Below are 17,408 nucleotides of genomic sequence, written 5' to 3'. Positions count from 1 at the left end.
ATGTTGGAATGAAATTACATGGCTTTAGTAGAAATGTTATAAGGAGTTAAGTACAAATAAGTTTTATGGTATTAATGGTAAGATAAGGTTAAAATAAATTAAGATAATTATATGACAGAAAACAGAGAAAGATGGAAAGGATTTGCTGAAATAATTAATAACTAGAATACAAAAAAGGGAGGTGTGAGGAGGTTGATGAAACAAGTAAATGAAAGACAAAGATATGGAAATATTGGATGTGTTTTTAATTGTTTTTGCTTTTGTTTTTGTTTTGATGTATTGTTTTTTGTTTTTTGATGTATTGTAATGTATTGATTTGTTTTGTTTAATCTTTCTCTTTTTTTCTTCTTTCTGTAATCTTTAAACTTTTAATAAATATTTTTTTATAAAAAAACTTGTACTTTGATTTACAGTATATATGAATTATCATGTCAGTTATGGAGGGCTATACATGTTTAATTTATTGCTTTTTTTAACACTTGCAAAGGGGAACTGGAAGAGGTGTTTGTTTGTTTTTAGTTTTCCCACTTGATTATTACTTGATTATTTTGAAGAAAAATTGGTAAATTACAGGCAGTGTTCGAAATTAGCCAGGCGCTGGGAGCATTTTGCACCTGGCTATTGGCGCTGTGGGTTAAACCACAGAGCCTAGGACTTGCTGATCAGAAGGTCGGCTGTTCGAATCCCTGTGACGAGGTGAGCTCCCGTTGTTCGGTCCCTGCTCCTGCCCACCTAGCAGTTCGAAAGCATGTCAAAGTGCAAGTAGATAAATAGGTACCGCTCCGACGGGAAGGTAAACGGCATTTCCGTGCACTGCTCTGGTTCACCAGAAGCGGCTTAGTCATGCTGGCCACATGACCCGGAAGCTGTACGCCGGCTCCCTCAGCCAGTAAAGCGAGATGAGCGCCGCAACCCCAGTGTCAGTCACGACTAGACCAAATGGTCAGGGGTCCCTTTACCTTTATTGGCCACTTGAGACCAAGTGAAGATACCTGGGTGCCAGGATCCCCCTGTGCTATTGGGCGAGTCAAATTTTAGCTGGCACTAACAATATGCACAATTCATTTTCAGCTTTGTAATCTTGTGCAAAAAGGGTTCCCAAACATTCCTTTAGCGCACCTGTAACCCAGGTTTAAGTGAATAGCTTTTATATCTCAGTTTCTAACACTGGTTGCTGCATCCATTAGGCCCTACTGCATCATGGTGTCTATGCTTTTGTCTGTATGCATTGTGCCAGTAGGCAGTAAAACGCCAGGAAAAGCATAGATGTAAAATATGCGCTCAACAGCGTTGTCTTACCTTACTTGATGTTGGTTTTTCATGTCTAACTGCAATTGCTGTCTATATCAAAGCCCTTTTTAACTTCAAAGGGCCGGTTTAACCTTGCAGCCTATTTTGATAGGTAAGCACGGCATACTTTTAGATGTGATCAAATGGTCTGAATCAAAACAAAAGCTAATTGCTCCTTGACAGTTCCCTACAGTTCTTGTTTTAGTAGGAATTTGGGTGTTTTGAGCTGCTCTTTACTAAGGTATTTCTTTAATCCACACTGTTAAGATCATTGAGAGGCAAGTAGTAGCATGCCCATTTTGACTTCGTATGTAGGAACTTTGTTTTACTTTCCTCCTCTTTTTATTTCTTTTAACAGAGACGTTCTTTCAGGTTAGGTTAGTTTTTTTTTAGGTTAGTCTTTTTCTCTGTGTGGCTTCTAGTTCACTGTCTGTGACCGGTGAATGCAAGGTATGATAGTTTGTTCATGGCCCTAATTAAGACCTCATTCTGTCAAGTGTCCAGTTGGCTGCTTTTCTAAAAGCTTGTGTTTCTGGAAAGGCAAGAATAGAACTTTGGAAAGGCATTCTAGGTGACTTTTGCCTGCACATAGGAACGCTTTGAAAGCTGCCATAAACTTGAGCTCCAATATTTGGCTTCACTACAAGCGACTATGTGGCTTGGGGGGCAACTCAGTTAATGACTTTGACAGCTCTCTTTTGCCTGAAACAAGTGTCAGCATTAATTGCTGTATATTAGTGTAACACCTCAAAAATGTAACGCTTAATAAAAGTTGTAATAGGATAGTGAAGCTAATATTAAGAAGGTCTGCTCAGTCTGTGAGCAGAAACCAACTTGCTCATTGAGACCCTTATCTGATACAACATTTAATCTAAGGTTTTGCAGTGAGCAGCAGGCCTGTGCATTTCCATCCCTTATCCTCCTCTGACATGACCACAGTTTTGCGATTTAGAAGTTTTCACTTTCCATTTTTAAGCTAAGTAATGTTCCTTGTGGTGACTGGACTTGGGGAAACAAAGCAGGCTCATAAATTACAGATTGAAACTGGATTTTTAACAAGACTAATCACAGTTCTCCGAGTTGGGGAAATAACAAAGATCTCTTGTTTGGAAGCATCCACTTGTGCTTTTACTCTCCTTTTCATGACTGCATTGAACAAGTGGGATGCAGAGTGTGTGATGCCACATGTGCACAACATGTTGAAGGTCTGTTTCAGGTCTGTTTTAATATATGGTGATATTTCATAGGCTGCACGTTTTAAGAAATGCCCCAACACACGTGCAAAAATGTGGCTGGTATTTTGGAGGAGCTTTTCAGATAGCTCTGTTGTTGGCTTCAAAACAGGTAGTATCTCACAGACTCAAGCCATTAAAAAAATAAAATAAAATTGCACACATTTGCACCAATGCATGATGAAAGCAAAAATAAAAGGTGCTGCACCAGATTCCTAGAAATGATCCAATGAGCGTTGAGTTTTTCAGCTATTCAAAATTACATTTTCCAACATTTGCAACTTTCCCCCAGAAAGAAGAATTGCTTTCTTTCTTTCCTCCAGCAAAGAGTCTTTTGCTGTTAGATTTCTGTGTCTGTGGAGAAACGAGAATCTGCATGCTTTGCAGAAAAGAAAATGCCTGTTGAGAAAAAGCTGTAAAGGTCAAAACCAGTCTTTTACTGCATGTTTGAGGGGTTTTGCTCTTTGTATTCTTTTTCTTTTGGGAGGGGGCAGGGGAAGCCATATGATGTAAGAATATTGTAGTGTAGAATTGGTATTCTACTCACCTAAAAGTTCCCAATTTTAACAATAGGTGTACAGATAATTTCGAAGTGGTCTTTAAAAGCCATGCCTTGCTTGAAAAAGAAAAAAAGCACATCTAGCATATGAGGTCAATGAGGATAAAGCAGTGTCAAGAGCCTATACCAGGGGTCAGCAAACTTTTTCAGAAGGGGGCCGGTCCACTGTCCCTCAGACCTTGTGGCGGGCCAGACCCACCCTCTCCCAAAAGCACCCACCTCTCCTGAAAGGACCCCCCCCCCCCCGCCGATGCCAGTCATGCCGCCGCCTTGTCTTTGGCAGTGTCGGCGACGGCCTCTGTCTCGGCAGGGCGCAGAGCCCATGCCGCTGGCCTAGCGGCACAGGCAGCCTCTGTGCCACCGCCGCTTCCTCCCACTCAGCTGCCTCTGGGCGGCGCCCCTTCCTTCCCGCTGAGGTGGCCGTGCGAGAGGAAGTGATCAAGCAGGAAGAGCTGAGTGGTAGGAAGCGGCAGTGGTGCAGAGGCTGCGCCAGTGTTGCCGCCCGCCCAGAGGCGTCCGTGGCTTCTGACTGGCTGCAGGAGCTTCCAGCAGCCAATCAGAAGCCGTGTCGCGTCATGGAAGTCATTCACCGTGTGGTGAGGCCTCCGCGCCGGTTTAGCACGGGGACTGACTGAGTGGGCAGCAGGGTCCGCAAGGTTTGTGGGCTGGATTAATGAGCCCGGCGGGCTGCATCTGGCCCACGGGCCTTAATTTGCTGACCCCTGGCCTATACTTAGTTTTTGCTTTCTCCTTTGAGATTAGGAACAACGACCACTTAAGTATCAGTGCCTCCAGGCTACTTCACTTTTCCTGCAGAAATATTAATTCCATCAAAGGAACAGTCTGCATACCTCATATATGCATGTTTCCACTCCCTGCTCTAAGTGTAATGCAAAGTATTCTGCTAATGTTGCAAAGTATAAGCTTGCTGGAAATACCCAGGTATTTACAGAATTACAGAAAATGGTTTCAATTTATTATATTAGCGACAGCTGAATTTGGAGATGGTATTTTGAGCAGCTGGGCATTTCCTTTTCTGCTGCAGAGCTGGTGATCCAATCAGTTGCTTTCTTGAATGATATGGAAGCTTGAAAAATATGAACCAGCTGTTTTGGTGGCTGTCAAAACTGGGGACATTTGAAGCAAAAGGATATGGAAAGTTGGAAGCAGATTGGGATGAAGTGAAATATTCTGTTGTAGACATAAGCATAGAACCAAGGTCCATGGCGGTTCCTTCCTTCTCATGCATATAGTGCCAAACCATGGTTTTGTTTGATGTGCAGAGACAGACAGTATGTTGCTTAGAGTGAGATGTGTGTAATAGACATGCTCTGTGTGCTAAAATAACTTGGAGAAGAAGAGAACTAAAACTCTATTTGGGTCTATACCACCTTGGATGCTTTCTCACTAGGTTTGAACCAAGTTATCTAGGGTTAGGATTTTTGGCAATGAAAAGGTGCATGCAAGCTTACATGCATTTCCCCCCCTTGCACCTGTTATGTTACCTGTCTCTCAGGAGCTGCTTTGGTGCCATTTCCTAAACAAAGTGTCTCCCCCACCCCATTCTTGCTGTCAATGTGCTCTCAGCCAATCAAGGAGCACATAGCCAGCACAATGATCTCATCAAGGGCAAATGAGGCCTTCGCATTGTTTCGCTTTGAATGGAGGGGATGGGGTAAGTGGAAGTGTTGGCCTGTTGCAAAGGCAACCATGCTGTTGCTCCCTGTTCCACTACACAGTGCTGGCAGGCGATGAATCTCTCTGGGGAGTTTGGCATGCAGAGAAGGCTTCCGTGTAACTGTCACTTACTCCGTGAAGAACTGCATCTTAAACGGGATGCATTTTTGAATGCAAATGTCTCTGTACTGCATTGCCTTCTGTGGGATCCAGACACAATATGAGTATACTTATGCACTTATATCCCATTGAAAGCAATGTAGCGCAGCATCTAGTATCTATACTGGGACAAGGATTCCTATATGTTTTTATCTGTAAGCAGCAACTTTGATCCAGTAAATGGAAGGCACACACAAGCCTGGTTCTGCACACTACACTCTGTAATTGGATCAGGTCGTCTGTCTCATCCGGGCCATGCTGTATTTGATTTTCTGCCACTGCAGCAAGATGGGGAAGTGTTCTTGTTGTTCTGGCGCATGCTTGTGCATTCCCTTCTTCTTCTCTCCAAACAACTTCCTGCAAAATCACTGGAAAAAATAAAGGTTGTTTTCAAGAACGTGAATGTCCATAGCTTTCCTCTCCCTGTTTGGTTCAACTTTAATTGTGACATCAGAGGAGCTAAGTCAGTGGAAGCTACACAGGTCATTATGCTTTTGCCTGAAAAGCCCTAGTACGAAAGCAGAGAATACCAGGTGCTGCCGTAGATATAGCGTCATCAGTTTCTGGAGCAAACAGACAAGAGAAGTTGAAGCATGCTGCAAGATTTTAATGAGAAAGCAAAAATACAGGCTGTTACATTGATGAATTCTTCAGTGAATGCGTAGAAATGACAATTGAACCCCCACCATAATTAGATTTGTGGTGTACTGTATATGTTGCAGAATAAAGACAAATTGAGAGGAGGAGGATGGAAAGATAATTCTGCATAAATCACTTTTGTTTCTGTCTCGGAGACATATGAAAGAGACAAGATGATGTAAAAATAAAATAAAACCCAAACCTGAGTGGTTGAAAGGACAATCTGAGGGCTGATTCTGATTTCCCTACAGTTTTCATTATTGAGAACCAGGGAGAAAATGTGTGCCATATTTTCAGCTTGTCTTGTCACAAAATGTTGACAGGCACAAATAGTAAAGACGCTTGTTTTTCCTTGGTGCGTAGCAGTAATAACAATGTGACTGTCTCCCAGATCCCTCATTGTTAATGCCTTGATTTACTGGAATGCGCAGGGACCATTATGGTTCTAAAGGAAATAATTCATTGAAAAATATACAGTACAATGCAAGCGAAATCCATGAGTGATTACAGCCCCATTTGAAGAGCTAATGTAGTTCAGTAACTGGAGAGATGGGGAGAAAATTTCATTTGTCATGGACTTGTTTTTGGCAGGTCATGGTCTGTCACCCTTGGTTCCCTTTCTTAAAACGGGGATAATAGTCATCACAAAGCTGTTGTGAGAGCACAATAAAGCTTGTAAAGCACTTTGCAATTGCCAGCCCTTTATAAATAACAAGTAGCAACAATACTTAGCATTTAATCAATTGATGCAGTCTCTCTGCCTAGAAGAAAACTGGCAGCTAGCAACTTTGCCGTTCGAAAGCCTTGTCTGATCGCCAGTGGTGTGCCTTTTTGTGTTCATAGTACATTTAATGTGTTACCACTTCAAACTTTGCCTATCCAAACAAGGAAAAGTAAACTTTAGAAACTCCTCAAATGTAATTTTTAAAGATATTGTTAATTGTGTAGCTTTTTTTTTAGTTGTAGGGCTATTATGCTGGCCACTGAGCTCAGGAAACTGGTAGAACAGTTCTCTGTTAAAGTTAAGCCGCTAAGAGTTTTGCTTTACAATGTCTGTATCTTTTTATTATGTCTTTATTTATGGCAGTTCTAAACAGCTTTCATATTTTTAAAAAAATTCAGTTTGTCCCACAAAACACATTTTGAACAAGAAGAAGGCTAAAGACCCAGCAATAAAAGGAATAAATAATAAAAGGTATAGTGGAAAACCAGAGCCGTTTTATAGAAAATAGCAAATTAGTCTTTTGTAATGGTGAGCAACCTGCAATACCAGTTGAAGCCAGCCATTTGAGGCTACAATTCTGTACAAACTTGCTTACGAGTAGACAGTCATTGGCCTGCATTGTTGGTGACCCTTGGAAGAGTTTTGGTGCACCCTGACATGCGCACAGGCATTTTTTGTTGCTGTAACTCCTTTTCACAGATTTTCCAAGCATGCCGCATAAAATGGGTGGCAGAATGATAGTGGACATGCCTGTTAACATGGACACCAGGAAAATAATTTTGAAAGGGACTGGCTGCCTAAAGAGTTTGTCCCCCACTGATGTAGTGAAATGCTGTTTCATGCTTATCCGTTGGATGAGAATGATTAAAGGAAGGATAACAAACCTGTGACTTTCATGAAGATGCCTTCTCGCTGCAGGCTTTTCTTCTGATGAAAGGATTAATGTGAAACTAATTGAAGGCCAGAAAGGTCTCTGTGGTTGGTTGAGTGTGCTGATCTAATCTTTCAAAGATGAGGTGAATAACGTAATTTTGGATGTACAGTGGCATTTCTCTGAGTCTTGCTTTTGAATAGTATTTTTTTCATACTCATCTATAGAAAGAAGGCCAATAAGTCCAAACATCATGAATGCTGCTACTAAATACTTGAATAGCCACCTTCAGTTTTGCAGAAGTAATACCTCTGATGACTGTTCTGTAGTATGGAAAATGTTAAAGTATCTGAATCAGCCCCCAAATTCCCCACTTGTTAGTTTGAAAACACTCATGAGGGTTATAGATGGGAGGAACTACTCTGTGAATTTCTTAAAAGCTGTTAACACCTGTTGTATAACTTTAGTTTTAGTTACAAAACTTTAGATTTAGCTCCATTTTGCAGTTAATGACAAACCTACCTAATTTGCACACTGGAAAACAGTAATTGAATCATATCCTGCCTGGTAAGGAGCAGAACTGTCCAAGAAGTTTAGATTGCACAACTTCCAATGGCTTGTGACAAATTCTAATTTTGGAAGTTAATTGCTGGTTGTGTTGCTGGGGGTGGTGAGGGAAGGGAGGAATCTGGTACATCAGTATGTGTGCAATTAGAGCTTAGGACATTAAGGCTGAAATCCTGTACCCACTTAACCTGTGAGCAAGTCTAATTGAAATCATTGGAATCTTTGAGTAGGCATGCATAGGATGGAATCCAGGACTTGCTTAGAGGAACAGGTGTTAAGGGCTCCTGTGCATGTTGTATAAGCATGGCAACAGATAAACCTTATTTTATTTTCTTCTTTTTGCTTCTATTTAACTCCCAAATATGATTCTGGGCTTCATGGGAGTATCTAGAATTTGTGGCTGCTTAAGAACAGCTATGCACATTTGTTTTATGGCTGAAATCATTTAGTATAAACAAGAATTTTAATTAATGCAGCTTATTAATAACTGTTATAAGCAAGCAGATGCTCAGTGCTGCTATCATTGGCTTTTTACATAAAATGTGCACTTCCATATTCATTGCTACAGATTCTACCATGGTAAGGGAATATTAAGACCATAAAGTTTGTGTGTCAAATTACTGTGTGTAGTATTGTGTTCGAATTCATTTTCTGTAGTGCTCATTATTTGAAATGTCATCTTTCTTACCATAAATGGCATTTATCAGAATGCCTCTTTCTGTAATACTTAATGAAATAATCTGGTGTTGGAGTGGGCACTGTGTAATAGGAATTACAGTTACAGTTACAGATTTTCCAGCTATCAAACACTGTGTTACCTCCACGGCCCCCTGCCAAATTTCATCTACAACTGTGAATATTAGATTTTCTTTTTTATCAGATAAGTTGGGAAATGAGTGCCTGCACTCAAAACCGAAGCTACTTTTTTATATGAAATAACTTTAATAGCTAATGGCTGTTTTGAACGCTTGAATTTTCTGGTCGAAAATGGTCATGTCTTTGGTCAGAATGATTAGCATTTCCATTAGTTTACTCAGTCATAGTAGACAGGGGCTGGCCCTCAGTTTTCTACTCTAGACCTTCCCAGTTCTCATAGCTGTCGATTTGCTATCTTTCTGCCCTGAAAAGCAGCTACTCCAAGTTGCAATTTCAAGTTTATGTAGTAAAATACAACCCAGGTGTTCCATGGAACAAACCTGTGGAACAATGAGAGACTAGGGTAGCAGACATTTTGAGGTAGTTGCGAGTCGCACGGTGTTGAATAAAACTTGCACCATGCTTCGATAGGCATAGTTTTCCTCAGTAGAAAATTAGAAGCTGTCAGCCAGTGACACACTGGAGCTGGACAGGTCCCCTGCCGGGCAACCATCATAGTGAGAAATCTCCCGAGTGCAAAAGAAACCATAAAGGTACATACAATCCGTACCCTGCGGGTTCAGCAAAAAGAGTGGGGAAACAGTCCTGTTTGACCAAGCCACCTCAGTTGACTGTGGCATAAAACTCCCAGGCAAAGCAAATCCGCTGGATGCAACACTGGGTCACTAAGGCCTTTCAAGTAAACCACACAACGGCCCAACAAAATTATGGGGGTGAGGTGTTCATTACTGACAAACCCACTGGTGGTTCTGGCAGGCATCATTAGCGGAGCGGGTGAAGTAAATTCTGAGGTAAAATATCACCCCTAAAATGGCTGTCCTGCTTCTAGAGGTTCTGGACAGGCTGCACCATCTCTTGAGTGCTCCTGCCCCCGTGTTGAAGGAAGGGAACGGTCCAAGTACAAGGAAGCGACTTCTCAGAACCGCTCCCCATTCCCTTCCCATACCACAGACTAAAAATAAGACTATAGGGATAAGTTTTTGAGAGACAAATTTCTCTCTCTCTCTCTCTCTCGATGGAGTTACAAGTTTGGTGGATCAGGGCATGCTTTTTGACAAAGTCTCCCATAATATTCTTACAGAGAAGCTGGTAAAAAGTGGACTGGGTGAGGTGGATTTGTAGTTGGTTGACTGACCGAACCCAAAGAGTGTTCACTAATGGTTCTTTGTCATCTTGGAAAAAAAGTGACAAGTGGGACATGCCACATGGCTCTGCCCTGGGCCTGAAGGTGTTGATGGGATGCTCATCAGATTTACAGATGACACCAAACTGGGTGGGGTAGCTAATGCCACTGAAGACAGAATTGGGATTCAAAATGACATCAACAGATTGGAGAACTGTCTCAAAACTAACAAAATGCATTTCAATAGGGACAAATGTGGCTGATGTTATTAAATGCAGTGATAGTGTTGCCTGAGTAGACAGTGTTGGAATCTTTCAGGGTGAAGGCATAGTTCCAGGGTTTATACTTTTTGGTATGTGGTCCTTTGATACTGCTGTGTTATTACTTAGAATGTAGAAAAGGAGAGAGATTTCTGTGAGTGAGGAAAAGCCTGTCAATATCAGTCTTTGTGAACAGTTACAGGTAGGTAGCCGTGTTGGTCTGCCATAGTTGAAACAAAATAAAAAAATTCCTTCCAGTAGCACCTTAGAGACCAACAAAGTTTGTTATTGGTATGAGCTTTTGTGTGCATGCAGACGTCTTCAGATACCTATTACTTTGTTTCGGCTACGGCAGACCAACACGGCTACCTACCTGTAACTAGAACTATGGAAGGTACCGCATTGAGCCGCATGAAATGAAAGTCCATCAACCTCACCAGGTATCTGAAGAAGTGCGCATGCACACAAAAGCTCATACCAATAACAAACTTAGTTGGTCTCTAAGGTGCTACTGGAAGGAATTTTTTTATTTTGTTTCGAGTTCTTGTGAAGGAAGTATTGTTGTTAAAGATGGCTGTAGAACCATGGTGTAGTTTTACCTGGGAGCTTGTAGATGCTCTTCCTTTCTCTCCTGAGCCTGTCCTGTCCTACAGAATCTCGAGCTTCTGTCATTATAATACGCTTACAGGCTGGCTGTACGAAAACGCTTACATGCAACAATATGAAAGTATCTGCTTTAATAAGGTTACAAGATGGTCTAAGGGCCCTTTTTTAAAACAAATTAATCCCATAGTACATATGGGACTATTACCACCTTTGTACTGTGATATTCTCAGATAGCATTACCGTATTTCTCTGTCTATAAGATGCCCCCATGTATAAGAAACACCCCACCACTTGGGGGACTCAATTTTAAGAAAATGAGGGGAGATGGTCCTAAGTTGTTGAGCCTCTCCCCCCATGCAGCTGCAGGCAGGAAACACCCCCCAGATTCCTTATTGTAGCATCGGGGGAATCTGTGCTCCTGCCCACCGGCTGGCTGGCGGCGCGGTGCTTCTCCCCGCCCCGCCCCATGCCACTACCCATGTATTGGACGACCCCAGTTTTTTGACATGATTTTTTAGTCAAAAAACCTCATCCAATACACGGAAAAATACGGTAATTTGCTGTGAATGAACATTGTGACAATTGCCTCTCTCATATCATGCACTGCTACTTTCTTGCCAAGGTAATTGCAGAGTTTCATGAAAGAAAGGTGTAACAACCTAATAATGATTGCTATAGATGTAGCAACCCAATTATAATTTCAAGCCATAAAGTACACTTTGCTATTTAAAATTCTGAGCAGGAATATTGAAGATGTAGATCAGAAAAAAGTCTCTAAGAAGTCAGTGTAGAAAGATAAGTGTACTTGAAAGTGTTTGCAAATAGTAGCAGACTCCTAAAATATACCGTATTTTTTGCTCTATAAGACTCACTTTTTCCCTCCTAAAAAGTAAGGGGAAATGTGTGTGCATCTTATGGAGCGAATGCAGGCTGCGCAGCTGTCCCAGAAGCCAGAACAGCAAGAGGGATAGCTGCTTTCGCTGCACAGCGATTCCTCTTGCTGTTCTGGCTTCTGGGATTCAGAATATTTTTTTTCTTGTTTTCCTCCTCCAAAAACTAGGTGCGTCTTGTGGTCTGGTGTGTCTTATAGAGCGAAAAATATGGTAGATGGGTGAATCCCTCTTCTGTTGTATTGAGAAAGGGGCTATTTCAGTTGGTTATTTTGCAGAATATTCTCTGGGTGCCCTAAACTGGGCTTGTTGTGGGGAAATAATGTTCTTAGCATATGTGTGTGCGTGTGTGCCTGATCATTCATAGCTTTAAAGATTTTTTTAAAAGCTTATATTACTCTCCAATGCACTTACATGATAGATAATTTAATAACTACTTTACCTTCTCTCTTTCAGATATTGTTTTGTTTTTGCTTTGGGATACCTCACTGTGTGCCAAATTTCTAGAGTCTATATCTTTGATTACGGACAATATTCTGCTGATTTTTCTGGGTAAGAATAAATAATACTTTCTATATCCCAGGTGTTTCTCTAGCTAAATATAGTGGATTGTATCCAATTAAGACAGATTCAGAGCAGACCCATTAAAATCAATTGACATTAGTTATGTATTAGTTGGATACAACTCATTGAGGATAGATGATAGATAGATAGATAGATAGATAGATAGATAGATAGATAGATAGATAGACAGACAGATGAGTTAAACATGTTTTCCTGGAACTGTATACATGTGTGCACAATTTAAAAGTTCTTTAATCAGTTTCTATGGGTTTCTTTTGAGATCTTTGCCTATTTATCTATAATAGGAGAAGAACTCTGTACAATCCTCTCCATGCATGTAGCTCTATACTGAGATATCTGTCTGGGAAGGACTGCTACCACACAAATTTCTACCTAGATTCATCACAGCTCCTTTTGGAGTTTAGATAGATGCAACATAGGAAATCCCTGGTGCCACTTTCCTGTGAAAATCCTCCCGCCCAAAGCTGTTGTTTGCCATTTGGGGCAAAGCCTCTCCATTTAACTTTGCTTATGGTGATGTGCAATAAAAACACAAGTATTAAAAATCGCTCTCTTCATGCTGTTCTCTTCAACCAATTTATCTGCCAACATGCTTTTGTCATCTTTCTCCTCTCCTTGGTACAAGAGGGTTTTGGAAAGCCTGTTGAGGGAGTCAAAATCCCTCCTTTATCTGTGGTTGGCGTGGGACCTCCAGATTACCATTTATTTACACTGTGAAAATGTGTTTTGATTTTTCTAGTCTGAATTGTGTAATCAGGGAATGGTGTTTCTCCTGAGTACCGATGGATCTTTGCTATATTGCTTTCTCTGTTATTATAATTACCATTACCCAAGTGACTAAAAGGCAGCAAACAATGTCTTCCTTGACATGCAGGAAAACCAATATGCTCCCTACAGGCTGGCTGTACAAAGACACTAATTACTTTTTATTGCTTTTAAAATAAGTTCAATTTTTCAAAGTCAGCTGCATTCTAATATTTATGGAGCAAATATGTGGCTGACAGCATGTGTCTGACAGGCTCAAACAACACTACTATATTTACTAGGGACAGCCATTTTTTTCAGGTACCTCTACCTGGTGAGTAATGCCCCAGATTTGGGAGTGTCTCTTAAAAAAAACACACCTAGACTTGCCATTTGCCAGGTTTTAGTCTCTTCCATTGGCTTTCAAGAACACATGTGTATATGGGAATGGCCTTCACGGTAGGAAATCATGCATTTTGTCTGTGGCACATATGTGCATAAATAAATGCATAAACATGAATGCCAAGGAATGGCTCAGACACCCTGAGAACAAGCATTCAACAGCATCAGGTTTGACTGCTGCATCCTCTTCTTCACACTCTTCTGATGAAGGAATTCTGCCGCTGGTTTGTGGGAAACCATGTTGTTGTTTTTTCCCCAATCACAAGGCTTGTCCACAAATCAAGGTTGGAAATAAATGGCAACCCTGATCAAGCTGTTATCTTGTTATGCTATCTCAAATGAAATGGTCATTTGTTTTCTTACACTTGTCATCCCACCCTTCCTCCAAGGTCTCCCTTCTTTTAACCTGTGTATATATCTGGCAAAAAGAGGAAACCCAATAGGTTTCCTTTGGGAAAGCATTCCACAGTTGCATAACCACCACGGAAAGGTCATGCTTAGTTGCTGAATAGCCCAGAATAGCTTCAAAATCAAAGCCTCTTGACAATGATCTGAATTCCTGGGCATCAAACAATATAGTTGGTTGGTTTAGTATTGATGCTAATGCCACTGGTTTCTCTTCCACACAGGCTTACCTAAGACCTACCCCTAAAAAGACTTCTAGTGGCATGTTTTAAAAGCAAATTAATGGCACGTTCAGTTCTATCTTTCTGTTGGAAAGCAATACTTTTATGGGTGAGATCTGCATGTTCTGTTTCTGAAGTCTTTTATTTTTTCATTTCCCTCTCACTTTCTCACAGCCCAATGATGATAATTACACAGAAAATCACAAGCTTGGCGTATGAAATTCATGATGGTAAGACTTTGGGGGGCTGGGGGCAGGACGGTGAGCTAAATCCTCTCTTGTTAATGCCTTCTCTTGCGGTGTGGAACATAAGCCATGTGGCCATATTTATTTTCACATGTCTTTTAACAGGAATTGGAGATGCATAATTGTACCAATATGTTTATCTGTTAATGAGGGGAATGCTATGTGACAGTAAACAACAACAACAACAACAACAAAATACGACAGCCAGAACTATGTAAAAATTCTCAAGGAAGCTTCTTTGCTCATGCTGAACATGGAGCAGGTCATGCAAGGATATCCTTTATTCTCTATGCTGGCAGTTCTTTACAATAGGTGAAGGAGTTGTGCTTATTGCCAGATTAACAAAACAGATAACTGGTGACTGTAAGGGCTGAATACTATACCACTACTTAGCTGTTCTGTGCCTTGTTCAACTGTTCTTGGTTTTTGTATGCAATATGTATCTAGCAATATTGTGGTATGTAAAGTTATGAAGACAGATAATAAAAGAGTTCAGATATACTAAACTATAGCTGTTGTGACTGATCAGTTTAGATAGCCACTCTTATAAGGAGGAGGATGTTTTGGGACTAAGCACCGTATTTTTCACTCCATAAGACGCACCAGACCACAAGACGCACCTAGTTTTTGGAGGAGGAAAACAAGAAAAAAAATATTCTGAATCTCAGAAGCCAGAACAGCAAGAGGGATCGCTACGCAGTGAAAGCAGCAATCCCTCTTGCTGTTCTGGCTTCTGTGATAGCTGTGCAGCCTACATTCGCTCCATAAGATGCACACACATTTCCCCTTACTTTTTAGGAGGGAAAAAGTGAGTCTTATAGAGCAAAAAATATGGTAAGTTACCCAGTTCACCTGAAAAAAAAATAGGGACATAATGCTAAATCAAGGTTTAGTGTTAGAAAAATCTTGACAGTCGTAGGGCTTTTATGTTCCCCTCTTCAATGAGGAGAACAGAACCTTCCATGGTGGATAAGCTGCAATTTTATCATGCCCCCAAACCCTACATTAATCTTAACTAAGGTTACTTGAAGCAAGCCTGCTTTTTAAACCATGGTTTGCAGTTGGTTGGTTTCCACTGACCATAGTTAACATTCACTGTAGCTTGTCCAGATTTGAACAATACACCAAGCTGCAATTTATCTACAAGGGAAATGTAAGCTACTGAGCTCCTTCTTTATGGCTGCACTGAGGTGCGTTGGGGAGTCCGATGGCCCAAGGTTTACCGCAACCCATTCTTGTGACGCCAAGTTATGGTTTGGCATCAGTGTTGGACCCAGCCCAATACGTTACACTCCCATTTCTTTCCTCAACCCACAGGAATGTTTCGAAAAGAGGAAGAACTGACACAATCACAGCGATGCTTAGCTGTGAGGTAAGTTTTCTCTGCTTCAGTGTAAGCTGCCACCTGGCCCCTCAGACCTGCAATTGGCCATTCTGCAGAAAACAGGAAGCTAAGGAGACCCCTTAAAACTCTGGGTTGCATTCTGCTCATTTGTGTAAAGTACAAATGAAGCCATTTTGAGTTTTTCACCCCCAAAAAGTAGGAAAGAATAATATGCTTTGAATTAATAACTTTGGATATATTATGCTATAGAGACTGATGCAGCTCACTTTACATTTGATATGAGTCAATTCCTCCCAGACCCTTTATTTATATAGACAAGTTTCTAATAGAGTGTTGACTCACCCCTTGGATTTCCCCTTCATTCCAGAAATCAAACCCCGTTAAATAATGCCTGTTAAGAGAAATCAATAAAGTTTGGCTTCAGGATTAAGGGGATTAAGGATTAAGGCTGCACTGGCTCCTGGTGGAGTACAGGATCAGGTTTAAGGTGCTGGTTTTAACCTTCAAAGCCCTGTATGACCTAGGACCCTCGTACCTATGGGACCGCCTCCTTTGGTATGCCCCACAGAGGACCTTACGGTATGCAAACAACAACAGTCGGAAGATCCCAGGTCCCAGGGAAATTAGACTGACCTCAACCAGAGCCAGGGCCTTTTCGGTCGTGGCCCCAGCCTGGTGAACGCTATCCCACAAGAGTCTAGGGCCCTGTAAATAGAAGTAATTGCAACTAGAATACAATCAGTGTGAGGTTTCAGTGTTGTTCTCTTAGAAAATGTCAATGAAAACCTCACCAAATGCTTGTCTTTGAATTACAGGCGCATGCCAAGTCTGCTGGAGTATTTAAGTTACAACTGTAATTTCATGGGTATCCTGGCAGGCCCATTATGCTCTTATAAAGACTATATTACTTTCATTGAAGGCAGATCATACCAACTGACACAGTCTGAAGCAAATGGGAAAGAAGAGATAAAATATGAACAAACAGATCCCTCTCCAAATGTAAGATCTACGGCTTTTTTTTTTTGCTGTGCTGCTGTTCTTCTAGTGCATGAGAAGCTTTGTTTGCATTACGTGTTCTTTGCAGGCATAACTCTCTCAAGCTGTATCTTGAACATGAGTGGTGATCATTCACGAATGGCACAGTTCTGTCTTCAAAAAGAAAACATTACCTATGTCTAAAGGTAGATATTCTCCATAGATGCTCATTAATGGACTTTGTGGGCCAACGTATAGTAGCCTCGGAAGCAGTTACATATTTCAAAATGCACTTTTAATGTAATTTCCCTGCTGCTTCTAGTATTAATGAGTTCTTTTGCAGCAGCAGGCAAGAAGAATGAATGAAGAAACTATGTACAGCGGTACCTCGGTTTTCAAACCTCTCCCTTGACGAACGTTTCAGTTTTCGAACTCCGTAAAGCTGGAAGTAAATGCTTCGGTTTTCGAACACGCCTTGGAAGTTGAACATGAAATGCAGCTTTCGTATTGAGTTTTCCGTTTTGAGGCTTCTGTTTTTGAATGTTTCGTAGTTCAAATGGTCTTCCAGAATGGATTACGTTCTGAAACTGAGGTACCACTGTACTTTTTGTTAGATCTTATAATCTGAAGCAATACAGGGTGGTATTCCAACTAGATTTGTCCCAGGGGACATCCTTTGAAATGAATGAATGTTAAGTAAGTTAGGGCCATTGAAATGAACGAATCTACTCTGAGTAAAACTTGGCTGAATAGCGCCCTGTATTATTTTGGATTCTAAGGTCTAGCAAGTTCGTTTCGTTTGCTGCACTAGCAGAATTTGTCACGCTGGCTCCTGCCAGCACAACTGTTTAGCTGAATCGGGCCCCATATCTGCTTAGATGCAGTCTTTGGCTTTATCATCTCCACTACCACCCCCAAAGCTGGTGTAAATATTGGTGATGGGAGAAGTTGCAGAGGAAATGCCTGATGCCAAGCATTGTGAACCAGGGTTAAATGTGAGCTTGGGTGGCTCC

The 17,408-nt window shown here is 41.2% G+C and overlaps 1 protein-coding gene across 2 annotated transcripts in view; it reads left to right on the top strand.

The window, feature by feature from the left end:
• MBOAT2 (membrane bound O-acyltransferase domain containing 2) overlaps positions 1–17,408 on the top strand; it is a 70,615-nt gene that overhangs the window by 34,330 nt on the left and 18,877 nt on the right. For both annotated transcript variants that reach the window (XM_053380950.1, XM_053380951.1), the window contains 4 exons: positions 11,930–12,025; positions 14,005–14,060; positions 15,393–15,447; positions 16,236–16,419. In XM_053380950.1, coding sequence (XP_053236925.1) covers positions 11,930–12,025; positions 14,005–14,060; positions 15,393–15,447; positions 16,236–16,419 — 391 coding nt within the window. The remainder of the gene's footprint in view (positions 1–11,929; positions 12,026–14,004; positions 14,061–15,392; positions 15,448–16,235; positions 16,420–17,408) is intronic.

The sequence above is a fragment of the Podarcis raffonei genome, chromosome 3 (genome assembly GCF_027172205.1).
Source record: "Podarcis raffonei isolate rPodRaf1 chromosome 3, rPodRaf1.pri, whole genome shotgun sequence".
Lineage (NCBI taxonomy): Eukaryota > Metazoa > Chordata > Lepidosauria > Squamata > Lacertidae > Podarcis > Podarcis raffonei.
The sequence above is the reverse complement of the archived record's forward strand: the minus strand, read 5'-3'. Positions and strand labels throughout refer to the sequence as shown.